Here is a 21,612-nt window from a genome sequence, read left to right on the forward strand (position 1 = left end):
TCCAGAATATATTACCGGATCCCGATATCCGGTAACCTCTTTTGAAATTATAGGTCAAGGTTAATGTTGGAATATTTAAAATTGTGGGGGTGCAGGAAGAAAAACGTGGAGCTGCAGGAAGAAGAAGCCATTTATTTAAGCTAAATCTTGGCCCACAAATAATGTTGACTAGTCAGCAGAAACTCAGTCTTCTTGTGTTCTTCTGATCAAAGCTCTAGTTTATGTTTTGATGAGTTGGAGGTCTTCTTGGATATATTTGTACATTCCTTCACCCTAGAGTTGTCCTCTTGATTGGGCCTACAAAAATAAACAAAAGCCCAATTAGACCCATATTTGCAATTAAATTAATAAACAACCTCTAGGTCTTCATCCTCCTTATTATGGGGTTGTGTATGGCTGGACGGTTTCCATCACAATGCAAAGAAGAGAGGAAGAAAAGAGAAAACATAGTTAATGGAGGAAGCACATAAGAGAAACGAAGCGCGAGAGAAAGGAGAGTATCAAAACGTAAGTGACGCGTTTCTGAATTAGGGTTAAAAAGGTTTTAAGAAGACGACTATTTGTAAAGCCGCATTCGTAAATCAAGCGTTTTGATTTACAGGGGCGGTTGTACAAATAGCCGCCTTTGTAAATCCAAACGTTTGATTTACAAGTGTGGTTTTACTAGTAGTCGTACTTGTAAATGAACTTAATTACAAAAATATCATCGCGTTTTTAATGAAATCCTTTGAGCGCAAAGCCGCATTAAATAAATCGTATTTGTTTATACATTTTGCACTAGTGAAGTTAGTGACAACTTGTTCTCAATCTCTTCTATGGAACGATGTTTTCAATTTCTATCTAACATCAAATTAAGATGGATCACTCTAGTTCTAATCATAATTGCCAAATAATTTCAAAATGTTATGGATTGTGAGGATCAAAAGCCTTTTTATCACCCAATCTGGAATAAACCAAAACTAACAATAATGATTTTTTTTTAAAAAACAAACCTTTTCAAACGGCACTGAGCTGATTCTTCAAAGAGCAATATTGTTCTAACATAGTCTCTCTCATACAAATACATGATGGACCTAAAGAATAAAGGTGTATGATGGAAGAGAAAGATGAAGTGAGCAAGAAAAGAAAAGGTAAATTATTTTATAACTAAGAATATTTGACATTTCACCATCTCACCAATGAAAAAAAAATCAGAAAGGACTATAAGAAAAATATACTTAAGATTTGTTAGATGTAAATCGCCAAATCATTTTAATTATGCCACGTTTTTTCCTTGTTTCCTTGTTAGATGTTGTCACCGTATTAGTATTAATAAAAGGAATGATGGTGTTGTTACGATATTAATACAAGATAACTGTTCCCATCTTGTTATTGTTATTGCTTTCTATATTCTAGTATTATTGGTCTTGAAACTATCAAACATTTAAGTAAATTGATTCCCCTCTCATGTTACCAATGCTTTATCATGAAACTGAACTAATTTTTTGTGTGATTCAAACCTGACATATACGACTATCAAGAATTAAATATAATAAATAAAGTTTAACTAGCAGAGGATTGGGAATAACATCACCCACGCAGTATATATATATATATATATATATATATATATATATATATATATATATATATAATGAGTCTGTCTCTGTCTCTCTACTCATTTGTTTTTTTTTTACAAAATAAACTTAACATTATCATAATATATGTATAAATGTTTTGAAGAAAAAAATAAATACAACAACTAATTATTTTTTATTTTTAAAATTTATTTTTATTTAGATTTTCTAGTATACTGCCCATTACAGTGAATATAATATGGAATTGGGATTTCATCAAACACAAAAACTCGTTTTCAATGGAAATGGTTATACAACATAAAGAGATAATATACAATTTCATTTATAGTCTTATTCATTACATTATAATTTTTGTACTTAAAAAGCGTTTGTTTTGTGTTTTCTTTCAAGAGTCAGAATCCATGCATCAATTAAGAGTGTCTATTCCATCCAAGTGTTGCTTCAAATGGTGGCTTTTACATAAGAAGACATCACCCTTATAAAATAAACTTACAGTTTGAAACCGAAAGAGAGTTGCAAAAGGATAGGAAGAAGATAAAGACGAATATGATATGCATAGAATCTTATAGGTATTTTAAAAATATCATAACATCATTTGATTTTCAACATTTTGTCTAACGAAAGTGTATTTTTGCAAATAGATTTCGGGTACCTTTGGGAACTATGTGGATGAGCTAAATGTTTTTCTCTCATATATGAACTATAAAATATGGTTATAAGTATACAAAAATGTGTATTTTTTTTTAAAAAGATTTGTATTCTCGAAATGGTAAATATGTTTCAAACTAAAGTTTGTGTGAGTTTTCCGTTTTCTTGTCATAATTGGGAGGTTAATTGTCACAATCAATGGGAGATTAATTGCCGCAATCAATTGCAATCAATGGGAGATTAATTGCGCAATCAATTGCAATCAATAGGAGGTTAATTGCCACAATCAATTGCAATCAATGAGAGGTTAATTACCATTAATTGTATTTATTATTGTTGTCTCCTAGAACCATTATATATAGTGACTTCCTTCAAGCAATGTAACACACTTCAAATATGTTTCATATACTCTCTCTGTTCTTGGGTGTAAGTGTTTAACCCATATAGAGAGGATTTGTTTTAGGGCTATTTATCTATTAGTCGGAGAGGAATTCATTGTACTCCCAGTATCATTATAGTGAAAGTTTTTTGCTCTCTCGCCGGTGGTTTTTTACCTCTATTTAAAGGGGTTTTCCACCTAAAAATTCTGGTATCATTCTCACTTTACTTGTTACTTTACTCATAATCTTTGGTTGAAATTATCACGCTTTCGCACACGATATCCCTACAAATTGGTATCAGAGCTTTTCGATAATTCAACCAGGCAGCTTTGCTATCTGGCGAGTCCAGATGCTAGCTGTTCTCACCCAGAATGGTTTAAAGAAAGTTCTGGCAGGTAAAATGATGAGACCAACCACTATGACGGAGGAGCAGTGGGATGAGATGGATGAAAAGGCATTGTCTGCAATCCAGTTATTCTTGTCCCGTGAGGTGTTGCGTGAGGTCATCAACGAGAAAAGTACAACAGGCATATGGGGTAAATTGGAGTCTCTATACATGACCAAAAGTCTTACAAACAAACTCTGGTTAAAGGAGCGACTCTTTACACTTCGAATGTCCGAAGGTACTCCCATCCAATCTCACCTTGATGAATTTAATTCCATCATAATTGATTTGGAAAATTTGGATGTTAAAATTGATGATGAGGATAAAACAGTTCTACTTATTGTTTCTCTACCACCCTCGCACCGACAATTCAAAGAAATTATGTTATACGATAATTATCTTACCTTAAGCTTTGATGATGTCAAGACTAATTTACTAGCCAAAGAAAAATTTGATACTCAAATTCATTCTGAAAATTCTGGTGAAGGATTAGTAGTTAGAGGGAGAAACCAAGAGAAAGGTAGGAACACTAAACATAAATCTAGGTCAAAATCTAGAGGCAAGAACTCCAAATATTGTTGTTATTGCAAGAAAAAGGGACACGAGATCTCTGAATGCTATAAATTGAAAAATAAGCAAGATAGAGAAGATAAGGGAAATGGTAAACAACTAGAAAAATTTGCCGAAGCTAGTATTGTTGAAACTGAATCTGATGGGGATTGTTTTGTAGCTTCCAACACTGAAGAAAGGTCTAGAAATGAATGGATTCTTGATTCTGGTTGTACTTTTCACATGTCTCACAATAGAGATTGGTTTACCACATATGAACCAGTTTATAATGGTCTTGTTTTGATGGGAAACGATGCTCAATGCAAAGTTGTTGGTGAAGGAACAATCAAAATCAAGACACGTGATGGAATTGTTAGAACTTTAACAGGTGTCAGATATGTCCCTGAGTTGAAACGAAATCTCATTTCCTTAGGCACCCTTGAATCTCATGGGTGTAGATACTCAGCTGAAGGTGGAGTTTTAAAAGTGTCTAAAGGAGCTCTTGTGTTACTAAAGACAATTCGATGTGATAGTTTGTATGTGCTGCAGGGTTCAACAGTTACAGGTTCTGCAGCTGTTGCCTCACCCAACAAAGATAACACCAAGTTGTGGCATATGAGATTAGGCCACATGAGTGAGAAGAGAATTCTAATCCTCAAGAAGAAGGGTCACCTTGGTAACCACTGTACTGGAAAGGTTGATTTCTGTGAACATTGCATTTTTGGTAAGCAGAAAAAGGTTAGTTTTTCTAAAGCCATACACTGAACCAAAGGTACCTTGGATTACATTCACTCGGATCTTTGGGGTCCGTCAAAAGTTCCCTCCAGAGGTAAATGTCGTTATATGATGACAATTATTGATGATTTCTCACAAAAACTATGGGTGTATTTTCTCAAACATAAGAATGAAGCATTTTCCACTTTTAAAGAGTGGAAATTATTGATTGAGAATCAGACTGGCAAGAAGATAAAGAGGTTAAGGACAGACAATGGCCTTGAGTTCTGTTCGAATGAATTCAATGATTTATGCAAGAAGGAAGGCATTTCCAGACACTTCACCATCCCAAGTACTCCACAACAGAACGGGGTTGCAGAAAGAATGAATAGAACTATCCTGGAGAGAGTTCGTTGCATGTTCTCCCATTCTGGTTTGAGCAAATCTTTTTGGGCTGAAGCGGCTTCAACAACATGTTATCTGATAAACCACTCTCCTAACAGATCTATTGATTGCAACATTCCAGAAGAAGTTTGGTCAGGTAACCCTATTGATTATTCTAATCTTAAAATATTTGGTTGCCCTGCTTATTCTCATGTAAACGAGGGAAAATTAGAACCCCGTGCTAAGAAGTGCATTTTCTTGGGTTATGGCTTAGGGGTTAAAGGCTATCGTTTATATGACCCAGAATCTCACAAAATAATTCACAGCCGGAATGTGACCTTTAATGAAAATGCTATGCTTTCTTATGTAAAAGATACTGTTATTTCCTCAATTGATACAGGTGACCAGGAAGATGCTCGAGAGAAGGTGGAGTTTGAGATTAAAACACCCGCTCATGAGGAAAACGTTCCCATTTCCTCTAGTACTCAAGATGATCAAGCCATTGTTATTGATGGTACAAAATGAACATGTGACTCCACATGAGCAATGTCCACCTAAACGACGAGGGTTACCACAGCCGTGGTCTATGGCTCAAGAACTTCCACAACAAAGACCAAGAAAACCAACTCAAAGATTAATTGCAGAATTTGCCAACATTGCTTATGCTTTAACCATTGTACAAGAGATGGGTGAAGAAGGTGAACCCAAGAATTACTCTGAAGCTATCTCTGGTGACGACTCAACAAAGTGGATTGCTGCTATGCAAGAAGAAGTTGAGAGTCTTCTCAAAAACGAAACATGGGAATTGGTGAAGTTACCAGAAGGAAAACGAGTCATTAGTTGCAAGTGGATCTTTATGAGAAAAGAAGGGATCCCTGGTGTTGAGAGTACAAGGAATAAAGCAATATTTGTTGTAAGAGGTTTTGATCAAGAGAAAGGTATTGACTTTAATGAAGTATTTTCTCCTGTTGTTCGTCATACTTCAATACGTATATTACTTGCTTTAGTTGCCTTGTATGATTTGGAGCTGGAACAGTTAGATGTGAAAACTGCTTTTCTTCATGGTAATCTTGAGGAAGAGATTTACATCCAGCAGCCTGAGGGCTTCGTTGTACCTGGAAAGGAGGACCATGTATGTCGTTTGAAAAAATCTCTTCACAGCTTGAAGCAATCACCAAGACAATGGTATAAAAGGTTTGATTCTTTCATGGTTGGACATGGATACTCCAGAAGTAGCTATGATAACTGTGTTTATTTTCAAAAGACATCTGATGGGTCTTTTGTATACTTGTTGCTATATGTTGATGACATGTTGATTGCTGCAAGAGATAAATTTTTAGTTAACAAGTTAAAGGCTCAGCTTAGCAGTGAATTTGATATGAAGGACTTAGGTCCTGCCAAGAAAATTTTGGGAATGGAGATCAATAGAGATCGTCAAGCTGGAAAACTTTTTCTATCACAAAAGAAGTATGTTCTTAAGATGCTTGACAAATTTGGAATGCGAGATTGCAAAGCTGTTAATACTCCAATTGCCGCCCACTTCAAGTTGTCATCAGATCAGTGTCCAAAATCAGACGAGGACAAAAGACGCATGTCACATGTCCCGTATTCAAATGCAATTGGAAGTCTCATGTATGCAATGGTATGTACTAGACCTGATTTAGCTTATGCTGTTAGCATTTTGTAGCAGGTTCATGCATAATCCAGGCAAGGCACACTGGGAAGCCGTTAAATGGATACTTCGTTATCTGAAAGGTTCTCCAGATCTTGGTTTGGTATTTGATCAACATAGAGCCGATCCCGGAGGAGCAGTTGGCTATGTTGATGCTGACTATGGTGGTGATTTAGATCGGAGAAGGTCACTTTCAGCTTACATCTTTACCCTATGTGAGTCTACTATCAGCTGGTATTCTTCACTTCAAGCCATTGAGGTTTTGTCCACCACTGAAGCAGAATATATTGTTGCTACAGAAGGTATGAAAGAGGCTATATGGCTTCGAGGCTTGGTAAGTGAACTTGGTCTTCAACAAGATGTTCTTGTTATATTTTGTGATAGTCAGAGTGTTGTTCAATTAACCAGGAACAGTAAGTATCACTCAAGGACCAAGCACATTGAAATTAAACACCATTTTATCCGAGACATTGTTGATATAGGAGATATAATTGTTGAAAAAATTCATACGACCGAAAATCCTGCAGACATGTTGACCAAGCCACTTCCATCGGCTAAGTTCGATCATTGCCTGAACTTAGCTGGTATTATCTTAATCAAGGCTTCATGGCGAGAGAGTGTTCCAATCAAAGGCAAGTCAAGGTGGAGATTTGTGGATTTATAACTCACCTTTCCGTTTTCTTGTCATAATTGGGAGGTTAATTGCCACAATCAATTGCAATCAATGGGAGATTAATTGCCGCAATCAATTGCAATCAATGAGAGATTAATTGCGCAATCAATGGGAGATTAATTGCGCAATCAATTGCAATCAATGGGAGGTTAATTGCCACAATCAATTGCAATCAATGAGAGGTTAATTACCATTAATTGTATTTATTATTGTTGTCTCCTAGAACCACTATACATAGTGGCTTCCTTCAAGCAATGTAACACACTACAAACAAGCAACACACACGTGCTTCCTCTCTCTTTTCATATACTCTATATTTCTGTTCTTGGGTGTAAGTGTTTAACCCATATAGAGAGGATTTTTTTTACCTCTATTTAAAGGGGTTTTCCACCTAAAAATTCTGGTATCATTATCACTTTACTTGTTACTTTAATTTCTCATAATCTTTGGTTGAAAATTATCACGTTTCCGCACACGATATCCCTACAGTTTGTTGAACTAAAGTTGTTGTATTTTGTTGGAACACTGAATTATTTTGTTATTATATATATTCACAAAAATGATCCCATTATATTTATTTTTTATTTTTAAAATTTAAAATACAAAAATAAAATAAAAATATGAAATATGTAAAAAAAAATTAATATGCTATAGTTTTTATAATTTTAAAATACAAAAATAAAATGAAAATATCGAATGTGTACAACAAAAGGAGAAATTCCGTTATATATACATAAAAATGGCACTATACATTATATATAATATTTATTTTGTCTCTCATTTTTTTTTTAATTTTTTGTTATATAAAATACTTTTTAAAAAATACAGGAACAAAAGAATAATAGGAAAATAGGGACAAATATTTCCAACAGACAACTATTACTAAATTATAATGTTCTTTTATTAACAAAAGAGTAATGTTTTTCGTTAAAAAAATTAATTTTTTTGACAAGACAGTCATTATTTTTTAAATTTCATATCACTCATCGTTATCTTATGTTATAGTTAATTCGATTAGTTGATATAATTAAAATGAACCAGTCTCTAACCACTTGAAAACTCATAACAAGATAGAATAAAGGTCACATAAGTTTTTATGGCTTATATATAACATTACTCTTAAAAATTTCACAATAATAATGTAGCTGTGACCTCATTTGTCATTTGATTGATGAAAAACACACACAATGGTCTCACAAATCACTGATGATGGTAAAAGATTAAAGCAAAAGAAAAGCACACTATGCATGCAATTGAGAATGTACATTTATAAGTGACATAACAAGTAAGGACAATAGAAAGTTAAACTTAGTACCCAAAAAGAAGAAAAGAAAAGGTTGTGATCTTCTGAACTCTAAACAAAGGAGAGATTCACTCTTCAAAGCGAATCTCCTTTATCACGAAAAAAAATATATATATATATATATATATATATATATAAAATATCATCATCACCTAAAAAGCTTTTTGGTTCAATCTCCAGCAACTTCTAAATTAGCTTATGGTAAGATAATGGACAAGTATGATAAATGAATATTATCCATTATCTTACTTAGACTTTATTCATTAATTTTGGCTATGGATGATTATGGTGACACACAAAAGTTAACTATGAATCTGGGAAGCATCCTAGGATATGACTAGCTTGATCATGGTTATTATGGGGCATCATCAAGGCCACGTTTGGATGTGAAAAATAAGCTGTCTCACTCAACTGTGATCCGAACAAGTTGTCCAAACTCTTCCAATCGATACCTTGAGCACTGCTATTGCTCCTTTCATCACTACAATATTCCTCATTTGTGAGGCCATTGTGGTGTTGTTGGTTACATTCCTTCATTGCAAAACTTGCAGTTGGACTGTCTAGCTGAGGAAGCTCAATCAGCTGTTTGTCCATAACAGTTTGGTTTGGCAGAATAAAGGGTTGCTGATCTGAGCCAAAAGGAAGACTAAAACTTGGAGCTTCAGCAGGGTGATGATGATGAGGCACATTTGTTTCATTCAAAATATCAGCAATTGATAAGGGTCTTGCAAAGCTTTGATCTCTGAGAAACTGTTGATGGCTACTACTACTGCACCATGCCTCATAACCTTGCCTGTGACTTGGACTAGGCTTCCGAAATGCTCGGCACACAACCCATCCTTCTTCCTGAAACAGGAATTATAAACTGTCACTTTCACCTTTTCTCATCAATCCTCAGATATGCTTCTTCTGTATTACTGTTATTATTATTAACATAATATAGAGTACAAGCGTGTCCTAATTTGCCTCTCACTCTTTGAGCTTTATAAAAGACAAAGTACCTTTGGAGAAAGTGAATATCTTTTCATTACATGTTTGAAATTGTTGGTTTCATGTACCATCTATTGATTCCTAAAGTTGCATGTATATATATTCAAAATTTTACACTCACTTACTTGTGGATGGACAGAAAGAAAAAAAGAGAGAATAATATAGAATTTGGAGTGTGAGAAAACAGTATTCCCTTTTTCTCCAAAAGTATATATTATTAAAATGTGATTGAAAGTAAGAAAGAAAAGGAGAATTCAGTGAAAAGACATTTTATTTACATAATATTTTTATACTCTTTCACATTTTTACAAACAAATGTCACAGATAAGTAAAAAAATAAATTACGTTCACAAATAAAAAAGTCTCTTACAAAAACTGTCCTTTTGTTTTGTGTCATAGAAATAGTAGTGAATTTAAAGAAATGCTATATATTTTTATACATCAATTATCAAATCATGGCGTGTGCATTTTTTAAAAGGTTAAATACCTTTTAATAAGATCAATATGTTATAAAATCAAAAGAAAACTAGCACATCGTTGTTAGATTAAAAATTCCATAACAATGGTATGAAAACTTTGTTGGGCATTGTCTTTAAAAAGTTCATAAGCATGCTTTTGTCATTTAAGGCAAAGGTTTAACTAGTGCAACTACGATAATGATTAAGTAAAATTAAAAAAGATTTACTAAAAGTAGAAGCATTAATTATATTTAAAATAAAAACATTAATTACACACTACAGAATAAAAATATTAATTTATTCAAAATACTAAATGTCTTTAATACTCGCTTAAAGAATCCTTTAATATTCATTAAAAAGTTTACTTACTGAAATCCCCCTGAAAAAGGCAAAAAATTGAAGTGTTATAATTTAAAAAATAAAGTAACTTTATCGACAATTAAAAGTTATCACAGGAAAAGAATAAAAAAAGTCATATAGAAAAAAGAAAAGAAGACTGAGCTTTTACATAATATAAATATAAAACAGTTTTTTTTACCAAAATAAAAAACAGTTAGTAACGTTTTTGTCTAATACTGTGTTTATATAATTGGATTATATATTCACGCAACTTATTTAAGAAGAAGTGAAAATCATATAATTTATGAGAATAATTTCAAACCATCCTAACAAAAAATGCTTTAGAAAGTGGCATATAATGGTGCAATTTGAAAAAAGAGTGTGTATGTTTGAAAATGAAAAGTATGAAACAGGAAAAGTACTGTTTGGAGTAGTGAAGAACAGTGTTGAGGACCCTATTTGCTCAAAATGACATGTTTGCCTTCTCCTTAACTTCATGCATACAAGTGTTTTTTTTTCTTCACAACATTATTAGATTAAGAAAGTATTGGAAGCAACCATTGAATTATAATTTTCACTGTTATAGTTGATTATAGATTACTTCATATTTGATCACAGTGGTTGATATGATTGAAGTGAGAAGAAACTTGCCTGTGGAGGACCATGTTCAGAGGTTTGATGCCTATATTCATGCATAATCCAGTCTGTTTTCCTTCCATTAGGGGCACGTCCCTTGTAGAAGACCAAGGTCTTCCTCATTCCTATGATTCTATTTTTGGACATGACAGCCTTGTCCCTTCCAGTTGCTTTCCAGAATCCAGCAGCAGTGGCCCTGTTAGTTCTTGTTCCTGTAGGATACTTCTTATCTTTATGGCTGAAAAAGTACCATTCATTTTGTTGCTCATATCCTAGCTTGCACCTATCTGCATAATTTCAATTAAGCACATCAACAACTTTCTAACTATATATAATGTCATAAATTGCTCAATAATGTTATGATATGGATATAGTTAACAGATGAAGTTTATCAAGTTTCTGAAGTTGACTTTTGTTTTGAATTATAATTCCTTAAAGATTATTTATGTCCCTTTAATTTAAGAAAATGGTGTGATGTGAAGATTAGTTGCATTGTGGAAATGATATATAACTATCTAATTACTATATTTATATATATATACCTTGTATGTCCCATGGTTCCATTTTGTACAGATCAATCTCAACAATAACATCAAGATCGATTTTCAGGGAGTTTATCTTCCTCTTGAGATAGTAGCCCACAAGCTCCTCTTCCGTTGGATGAAATCTAAACCCTGGAGGCACGCATGATTCCATATCAACTGATGATCTCTCCTGAAAGAAGCAAAGGAAAAGGAGTCATTATGAAAGATCAATTTGACCATTTATGTTTCCGTTTTAATTTGAATATTATGCATAAGGGTTTGTCTTGTTCTCTTTTACGTGCATCAAGAGAAAAACAAATGATTATGAAACGAAAAATAAGATGCTCAAATTCTTTTTGCAAATTTTTCCTGATGGTAAGGGCAGCATTGGAAGATAAAGGAAAAAAAAATGAATGGCCATTGGCTCCGCGTTGCACTTCATCAAAGTCATAATAGTTTACAACCTTATAGCTCTAAAAACCTCTAGGGATGAGAGATATTTTGAAGTAATGATGATGATGATGATGTATAACTTTGGTATTGGACCCAACAATTGTGCAGCATGTGCAATGACAAAATTGGCAGACCATGTGTGGAACCCACCATAATAAAACAAATTAACTAACAAAATAGGCCTATGATTAATCCTAAGAAGCTCTTTTTGTGCCTTTATTTGCATGACATGGAGTTGGCAAAAGTATATTGAACACAAAAGTTGGCCGAAAAGCTTGACTTTGCTGTCACAAGCATGTCACATTTCTTTGAGTGCAGTGCACTCCCAACGCCTGCTGGTGGTGGAGAAAGACCTGCCCTATTGAAAATGTCGTGATCACAATTCACGACCACCAGGCACACATGTAGCCACCATATATGCTACAGATAAAGTTCCACTCATCAGCTTAAGCTAATTTTCAGAATTTTCCAAGGACACAATCACTACCTATACATGGTTTTCTTAAACCTGGACAAACCAGCTAGCCCTAACTAATTAATACTAATGGATTTAATATTCATCTCTTGCTAATGGGGAGACTGTTTCATTGATGCTTTGAAAATTTTCAAATTAATCATATCTCTCTCTTTTTCTACTGTTAAGATCATGATATTCACACGCTCTCAGTTGACAAAAACCAAGATATATCATTCTTGGATTGGTGTCATTCGTGTAAGAAAACCAAAATGTGAAAGAAAAGCAAGCTATAGATCCATTTAACATTTTCAGGCTTGTAGATGGACATGGATATAATATAATAAACCCCAGAAAGCTGTAGTTTCCCTTTGCAAAATAAATTTGAAAAAGCTGGTTCTCTTCAGATAAACCCTCCTAGAGATCATTACCAAAATAGACTCAAGGTGGTTTCAGACTTCTCTTGACACGCTGTTGAGAAAGGAGAAAAGAAACAATCGTCACATTTATGGACACAATAAATATATACACAATACTCACAGGAATTTGGGTTAATGTCATCTTCTTCTTGAGTTTGCTAGTTACAGGCACTGAGATAAGACTAAGGGAGAGGATGGAGAGAGAGAGAGAGAGGGAGAGAGAGATGTGTGTTGAAGTAAGGTGAAGGTGAATGTTTGTCTAAAGAGAGGTAGGAGAGTTATATATATGTATTTGCAAGAGCATGTATCGAAAGGGATGAGAGAATGTTGTAGAGAAAAGAAGCAGAAGAATAATATATATATAAATATATAGACATATAGAAACATATTGTAGATGAGGTTATTGATTGCGCGTGGGGTGGCAGATAGATGGAAAGGTCTTTGTTTGGACGGCGTGACACCGAGTTTTCACGCCACCCCCCTTCCACCGCTATATTGTACCCTAAGCCTTTTCCATTCCACCACTTTAAACAACAATGCTAGCTACTGTACAGTGCTCACTTAGTTTTAACCAAATATATTACTCTTGTTCTTATTATTATTATTATATGTAATGGATCATTCATTCATTCATAGCTTTCATAAACTTGTATTATACTTGGCTAATGTCCTAGATCAGAGGCTCTTCCACTAATTAACAACAGACACAAATAGTGAGTACATGCATGTCACATTCTCCTCTTCCATCCTTCACAATTGAGGTTTCACAATTGTCTGTTTGGTGCGCCGTCCCTCTACATTTGGCACCATTGCTTTTCTTACATGTGGAAGCTATGTCAGACTCCTAAGCTGTCCATATCAATATGTTAATCATTTCTGTCTTCTCGCTTTAGTGTTTTCATATGCATACCATAAGCCCTCCACCATAGTTTATCCGATTGTTCTTTACCACGGTTCTCGTTTTTATTTTTCCATTCTCTGCATTCCATGATTCATCTTCTCATTCTGCAATCAATTTAGTATATCAGATAATCAAACCCATTGGTTTCAAAACATGTACTTTGTTAGTGCCATGCTGCCAAAATCATAATTTTAGTAAGTATAAAAGTTTACACTACCTATCAGCCTGTTAAATTTATAATACCATTATTTCATAACACTAAAACAGTCTCTTATATCACCAATAATTGGAAAATAATTTATAAATATTTTTAGAGATAAAAGTATATCAGTCCTCACTTTTTGTGTTAAAGAGAGTGTGTTAACTCTATCATAAATAGTTAATTTGCATAAATATATAATTCTATACACGAATTAAATATTTTAATATGAAAAAGTGTGTTGAAAAATCTACAATGGAGTAGAGATATTATGGTACACAAAACCACTTTCATTAGACTGAGTGTTGACGAACTTAAGATCTAATTAATGGATTACCGGGACAAAAAGAACAAACTTGGCAGTTGAAGTTAGAAGAGCAGCAGTTTTTGTCTTAAACATTGAAGTTCCAGCTAAATGACTTGATCATTGAGGAAGAATAGAGTTTTATATATTATCCCTTGCAAAAGTAAGAGTAACTGATAACAGGTTTCTTTGAGAACAATGCACTCTTTTGTATATATATTATAAAAAGGTAATGGATGTAGATTGAAAAGGCAATTTCGGGATTTGTATTATGTGTGTGTATATATGAATACTCAAAGGATTAAGTTTATTTGTTTTATACAAACACATAAAGCCTAGATAAACTGGGATTACCAACCTACCATTGTACTTTGCAAGGGTTTATTGTCTTATTCAGAGTAGAGCCATTAATTTAATAAATAAATAAATATGCTGCAAATCTAGTACAGAAAATGCATTTATTATATGAAAGAGCAGTGACCAAAAGCCGAAAGCTTCTATAGAAAGCTTACTATAACCATATTATACATGAGGGTACCCTTTACACCTACTGAATACAACCTTCTAGGGACTCTGTTGCCAGAACAGCAATATTTAACCACCAACTTGTCACCTCTAAATTAAATAATTAATGGTTTAACACTGACATTGACGTCATTTTGTCCCAACACTTGCTTACATATGCTTCTTCTTTTTTTATTAATATCAGTTCACTATGCAGTTTTTATTAATACTCTACTCAAACATTCATTTCTTTATTTACATACTCCTTTTAAATTCACACTGGGATGAGTGGACCATGGTTTGCTGTTTCTGTGTGCCCTTGGATCTCTGTTACAACCCTCATTCAACCCCAGTTCACAAATTTTCTTTAGAATATATTCAACTTCGTGTGAACGCAATCCAAATATGCTGCCTATCTAGTTTTTCAGTTATGATAGTACTAGTGTGTATCATTTTGATTGATTTTAAACCTTGGAATTGCTTGTTTAAAGATTTTTCTTTTGTTTTGTAGTGCTGTTTGCTGTATGAAAACTTCTTAGTTGTCCATCTGATGGAAACCTACCTAAAGCTACACCAAATCTATTCATTGCTTGTATACATTTGTATAAATTTGCTTTTATTGTATTTTATATGCTTATGTGGTTGTGTTGTGTCCCACTATTTTATTAAAAACATGAAAGGTTATAAATTGTAGTAATAGGTTAATTATTATCATAATTAACCGCAATGAAATAACAATCATTAGTGACTAACAAAAGCAGAACTTAGACTTTTGTTTTCACTAATGAGGGATGAAGATTAAGCTCTCTTAAGTGTGTCCTTAATCAACTTGCTGGAACTTCAACTCAAAAACCTTAATTTGCAAAATCAGATTTTAATTTATAATTAAAAATTCAATTCTAATTTTCTAGGAAAATAATATTTTGTATGTGTTTATGCTGATAGCAACACGATTTTAAAGAAGCCACCGAAATATATGTGATCATTTTATTAGCGTTTCAATTATAGTTGTATGATATAATATTATTTTATTTTGACCTAGACTTAGAAGAATGGTGTACATATTAGACCAAATTATTGTGTCTAAACTCTAATGCAATTAATTTGTCATTTGCTTTATATTAGGGCTATAATAGACCCGTGGCTTGATCATATACGCTATTTAACATCTAGGTATTCCAATATGAGGAAAAAGAAGTCTACATAAAGTGACAGAATCAAAGAAAATTAATTTTGAGCACAGAAGAAAAGAAGAACTAAGAAGAAGATCACAGAAACAAACTTATAAGTTTAATTCACATGTATAAACCTCATTTTAGGTTTACATATAATGAAACAAGCTTAGGTTACAGTTTTGTTTGAATGTAGTTTTCTGAAGTGTATATTATATGCTCCACTTCAACAGAAAGGCACTAGGAAGAAGAAGTTAAACAAATATGGAAACATTCTTTGCTTCTAAATACATCTCTTGTATATTTTATGTAGTGGTGTGGAACAGATTGCTTGTGTATGAGCCCTGAAATGCTGTGAATTCGTTTATTAGCTTGCAAACAACTGCACTACAAGCTTTAAAGCCTGGAATATTAGGAACGGTGCGAATTGGTTCATTCTAGAATCAAATTTTGGCTTATTTTGTTTCATCTTTGGTTAATTTAGTTTGAGAAGATGAAGCAGAGGGAAATCAGTAAAAAGAATGTAGAATTGATGATTGTTTAGGCCCCAGACGTGAACTTTTAGAGGACCCACTTAGGGGTTAAAAAGTTCCTATTTGGGAGCCCACCTCCAACTCTCAATGATCCATGATAAAGAAGAAACAAGAATGGAAGAAGGTTTAATAAGATAGATTGGGAATGGAGGAATGTTTTGTTCCCATTGGAAAATCATACCTCATCGATCGGTTTTCATACTCACAATTTTTTATATTATCTATAGAATTTAATAGTTATGCATTAGTCTAAAAAGTTTATGTTCATATAGAATTTAATGGAATAGGGATTAAAAGTTTTTGGTATACTTTTTATTAATATTTTTTAAGATAATATTTTTATTCCAATATTTAATAAATATACTAATTTGATCCGTATAATAACTATCGAATTAACCACGGGTTAATTTATCAAAAGTTTAAATACCATTTTAGTCCTATATTAATGATAAAAAGTCAATTTATTTACCAGATTTTTTAAATTTTTTTTAATCAGCATTTTTAAAATTTTTAATATGATCTCAAATTTTGTTAAAATGATTCAATGTGTTTTGTTAATTGTCCTCATTAAAATAGATTTATCTAAGTGCCTCTCACTACAAGAAAATCATAAATAAAAACCAATTTTAGAGACCACAAAATAATTAATTAGTTGCTATACTTACTAAATTAGAGACTAAAAGAATTTTTTGTTTCTATTATTGTTAAATGATTTCTAAATTGATATCTAATTAGTAATCAAGGTTTTTGCTACCAAATTTAGAATCTAAATAATTGGTAGTTAAAACCTTGGTAGCTAATTAGATACCAATGTAGAAACTATTTAACAATCATAAAAACTAATTTAAAAACCAATTATTTGTTTAGTTTCTGACATGGATCTTTAATTTAGTCACCATAGCAACTAATTATTTTTTGTTTCTAAAATTGGTTTCTATTCCATGATTTTCTTGTAGTGTTTGTTACTTCACATCTAGTTATATGTATTGTTAGCACACTCAATCGTTTTAAAAAACGACATTCAACACTAAAAAAAATCATTAAATAGAAATCAAATTTAAAAATAAAAAATAATTAGTTCATATAGTGACTAAATTAGAGATCATTTTATAGACTAAAAAAATTATTGGTTTCTAAATTAGTTTTTATTATTCACAATAGTTTTTAAATTGGTATCTAATTAGCTACTAATATTTTAATTACCAATTATTTAGATTCTAAATTTGGTAGCTAATTAGATACCAATTTAGAAATTATTTATTAATAATAGAAACTATTTATTAATAATAGAAACTAATTTAGAAATCAATATTTTTTTTTTGTCTCTAAAATGATCTCTAATTTAATCAATATATCAACTAATTATTTTTAATCTCTAAAATTATTTTTTATTTAATGATTTTTTTTGTGGAATTTTCTAAAAAGAATTAAGACCAAAGTTGAACTTTTTAAAAAAAGTTAAGACCAAGGTTGAACTTTTAAAAATATTGGAAATACATTGAGCTTTTAAAATTTGATGGATGAAATTGATTTTTGAGCCTAAAAACTGATAATTATAAAAAGTGACATCACACTATCAATGTAAAATTAATATATTTATGTTGATAATAAAAAATATCATTTATAAGGTGTCAATTTTAATATAAATTAATTTGAAAATATCAAAAACTTATTTAGTTAATGAATTAATTATACACTAATAATTCATGTTGATATATACTCTGTATTTTTTCTTAAATTTGGTAATATTGTTAATTTATATATATATATATATATTTATATATATATATATGTATAATTCTTAGTAATTTTGATATCCAAATAGAGTTCATGATAAATTTAATGTATGAACTCTTTTTTTTTAAGGTGAAATTTTAAATTTTTTATGGGATGCAAAGCTAGAAGTTAAATGAAAACTGATATTTTGTGAAATATTTTGGTCAGTTTGATTATTTGGATGAAAAATTTAAAACAATTTGAGAAGATTTTAGGTAGAAAATGAAAAAAAAAATTAGGATTTTCCGTACAAGAAAAGTTATGGCAAACCAAATTTGTTGAGAAACTTAATAAATTTTATATATTCAAGGCACTGAAATCCTACGTAATCAACTCAAACTACTAAAGCTATCATGAGTTTTTTGTAAAAAAAAAATATTCCTTTCTCTTTAGTTAATAATTACTGTCAAGTTTTCTCAAGAGTTGTTTTATTACCTATATTCATGCTTTTTACTTACATATTTTAGAAATTTGGTGGGTTCAAAATTTAGAGCAACTTACATGTTACGTTGCATATGGGTCAAAATTCTGGTTCACACCTTGTTTTCATGTATGACAAATGTCAACTGTAACTATTCATAGACATAGGTGATAAGAAGAAGCTAGACATAAACATTAACCACTACTTGTGGCAGTGATAAAGTGAAGGAGCTATATACAAGACGGTCATGCAGAGGTGGAAAAATGCTGCAACGACGTAGAAAAGAACTTGAGAAATGAGAATTGGTTTTGACATGGAAAGACCTTTAGACTAAGTCTATTCCTGTTATTTTTATTTTCATGATCTACAGACCTGTCACCAGACAAGACATTCATTCGCTAAACATGACGTAAACATCATGTTAATCTGCAATAGAAATAAAGTTAAAGATATGTGAAATGTACATGGAATCAAAGTGTTATGTCCACAAAACCTTTTACCACTTCCATAATTGTCAAATCAGTATCTTCAAATCTGATCGTCTTTCTCTTTTAAGATTAACCTATCCACATCTTCTTAGATAGTCGGTGCTCCATTTTCAACGAAACAAACAAAAGGTGAATCTAAAGTTCAGGAACTTCTATGACCCTATCAACCTTCTACTAGTTTTTAACTATGATATGAGATGAAATGAAACACTGCTTTAACTACCAAGACTATACCTTCTTTACTTGGTCTTCAATTTTAGGTTCACCCCCAAGAACAAAGAAGAAGAAAAAGACTAATAGAAGAAAAAACAGTGGGTCCCGTTTCAATTCTCATAGATCAGAGAAAATCATGAATCCAATCTGAAAAAATCATCACAAACAGATATGATCTACCGACTTTACGTTTTCAATGATATTTTAATGCTGTAATTATTGGCCAAGATATATTTTCCAATTCTAATTGGCTCTGCGTCTATCAAGTATGCCAATCTTTGATTAAGAACTAATGCTAAATGGGTTTGAAATTCAATTTTTGTCTTTAATTATTTCAGATAGGCAAGGATTGAATCAATTAGTACCAAGGTAGCAGCAAGTGAACAAAAAGAGTAATTATGTTGGACAATTAATAATCAACAGGAGCAAAACAAATGTCATTATTATTATGGGCGCGTGTGGTGGAGCTTAACATCTGCAGATCTTATGCTAGATACTGTTCTTGTTGTTGATTAACTTAAACTGTCTGAAAGTGACCTTAGCCCTCCATACCTCACCATCACAAAGTACCTCTGCTACCTATACCAATTGAGGTGGGGCAACCATTTCTTCTTCCAGATGAAGCCTCAAATACTATGATGCAGACACTGCATGTGCAGGACTATTATGTTTTTTCTACCAATACATGACCTTTTATATATATTATATATCTGTTTATAAATTTCAAGTCCATGGTAAAGATCAATTTGTGCCTGTGGAGTTAAAATTCTCAATTTTCATAACAAGCATTCTGGGCTTGTCAGAAAAAAAAGTAATATAATTCCATGCCATATGATCATATATTCATATGTATGTCTTAGTAATTATAGTTTATGTTGTCTCTTGTGGATTATGATGATTGTAGTCATCTCAATCTCTCAAGGGTATTTTGCAAAAGCAATTATCCGCAAAATGACCAACATGTGTCCACCAGGTCCACCACTTGATATTTTTTTGGTTTAATGAGTATAGTTATAATTTCAAGTTGGGGAGAAGGGAAAAGGAAAGAAAATCCGGAATCTAGTTTTCAGTGCAAGCACCATGAGACTTGCGTGTGAACAAGATACACAGTTCATTGGTTGAGAGAGAAAAGGCCCATTATTATTTTAGCATGCAACATAAGGAAGAAGGGATAATCATTGTGATATATATATGTATGCATCCTGTTCCCTGATTTTATTCATTATATGTAGTGTAACAACAAAAATATGTTACGTTTTCCCTTTTGTTATTTCTCTCTTCCACTTTTTCATAGACACAAGGATTCCTGCAATAAATTCAGTCATATATTGTGGCCAAAAGCATGTAACGTACTGTTCACACTAAACTGAAGAGCTGCAGTTTTTGTTGTAGTAAGCCAGCTAGGAGTAATTAAAGTCACACCAACTCAAAAGAGATGAGACATTAACTTTTATCTCAGTAACCACAAAATTCTAACCTCAGGTCAAAAGGGTGGAATAATAATTAAAACCCCATCTCTGTTCATATTTAGTCAACTTCAGACAGTAAACAAAAAATGTGGTTTGAGTCAAAATCCGTAGTAAGTGAGATTGATCATCAATTTGTCATTATCATGGCCGGTAACTAAGTTGTGTCTGTGGTGACCAGTGATATCTCACCAGAGTGGTCTAAATAGGAACTAGCAATAACCTTCCTTCAACTAAATTTGACTTTATTCATTTTGCTTGAAGTTGCTTATTTTGGGTAAAAATATCATGTTGGCAATGATGCTGCAGCTTGGTATGATTGTAGTCTCTAAAACATGGGGTTGGCATTAATTAGAAGTGGCACATAATATATATATTAGTTTCTCAACAACACTCAAGTTTAATTAGTTCTGCTGATATTGAGAACTTTGGTACAAGAAGAGCAGAAGTGATGAAAGAAATTGAAAGCTAAGGAGGTAATAGTTTTTAAAACTGAAGAAAGAGAATGATTCCCTTTGAGTTGTTGTGTTGAGAGTATTTTGAGGTCTGTATGAATGAAGGTGAGGAGGGGAATAGATTGTTGGAAAAGCAGCCGCAGAAAAGAAAGCATTGGAAGGTGAAATGGAGGATGATGCAGCCTACTAGATTAGAAGGCAAATGTCATGATTTTGATAAGGGGTGTGGTGGGGTTGCTTCATCAAAGAAAGAAATAGTGGAAATGAAGCAAGTTGAGAGAAGCATTTGGGGCGGTTTGTGGGACTGCAGAGGAGGTTGGGCTGCTCAGTCCCACATATACATTAAATGTATTTACAAAGCATACATTTTCAACTCTTCTCATTATCTCTCTCTCTCTCTCTCTCTCTCTCTCTGCTTTTCCTTTCATCTTATTTTCTTGCTTACACTATGTGTTCCTCTTTAACAGCAAACCTTCTAGAGACCAAATTTCAAGCTTAACCCAAGTTTGATAATGACATGCCTTGTGTCGCAACCTAACTTGTCTCCCTTTATAAATTTCTCCTAAGATTGTGTCAATACATCAATTCATCATTACTTCTCCTCATTATTCCTTTTGTCTTT

General features: G+C 32.5%; 1 protein-coding gene across 1 annotated transcript; it reads right to left on the reverse strand.

Moving 5' to 3' along the window:
* Positions 1-8,446: 8,446 nt before the first annotated feature.
* On the reverse strand, positions 8,447-12,902 carry VND7 (vascular related NAC-domain protein 7). Its single transcript, XM_068635717.2, has 4 exons — positions 12,680-12,902; positions 11,251-11,422; positions 10,724-10,995; positions 8,447-9,131 (listed from the first exon to the last, which is right to left on the reverse strand). Exons 1-4 carry the CDS (start codon positions 12,698-12,700, stop codon positions 8,592-8,594), a joined length of 1,005 nt encoding a protein of 334 aa, XP_068491818.1. The 5' UTR covers positions 12,701-12,902; the 3' UTR covers positions 8,447-8,591.
* Between the last annotated feature and the right edge of the window lie 8,710 nt (positions 12,903-21,612).

The sequence above is a fragment of the Phaseolus vulgaris genome, chromosome 7, assembly GCF_051622355.1.
Source record: "Phaseolus vulgaris cultivar YP4 chromosome 7, ASM5162235v1, whole genome shotgun sequence".
In the NCBI taxonomy this organism is placed as follows: domain Eukaryota; kingdom Viridiplantae; phylum Streptophyta; class Magnoliopsida; order Fabales; family Fabaceae; genus Phaseolus; species Phaseolus vulgaris.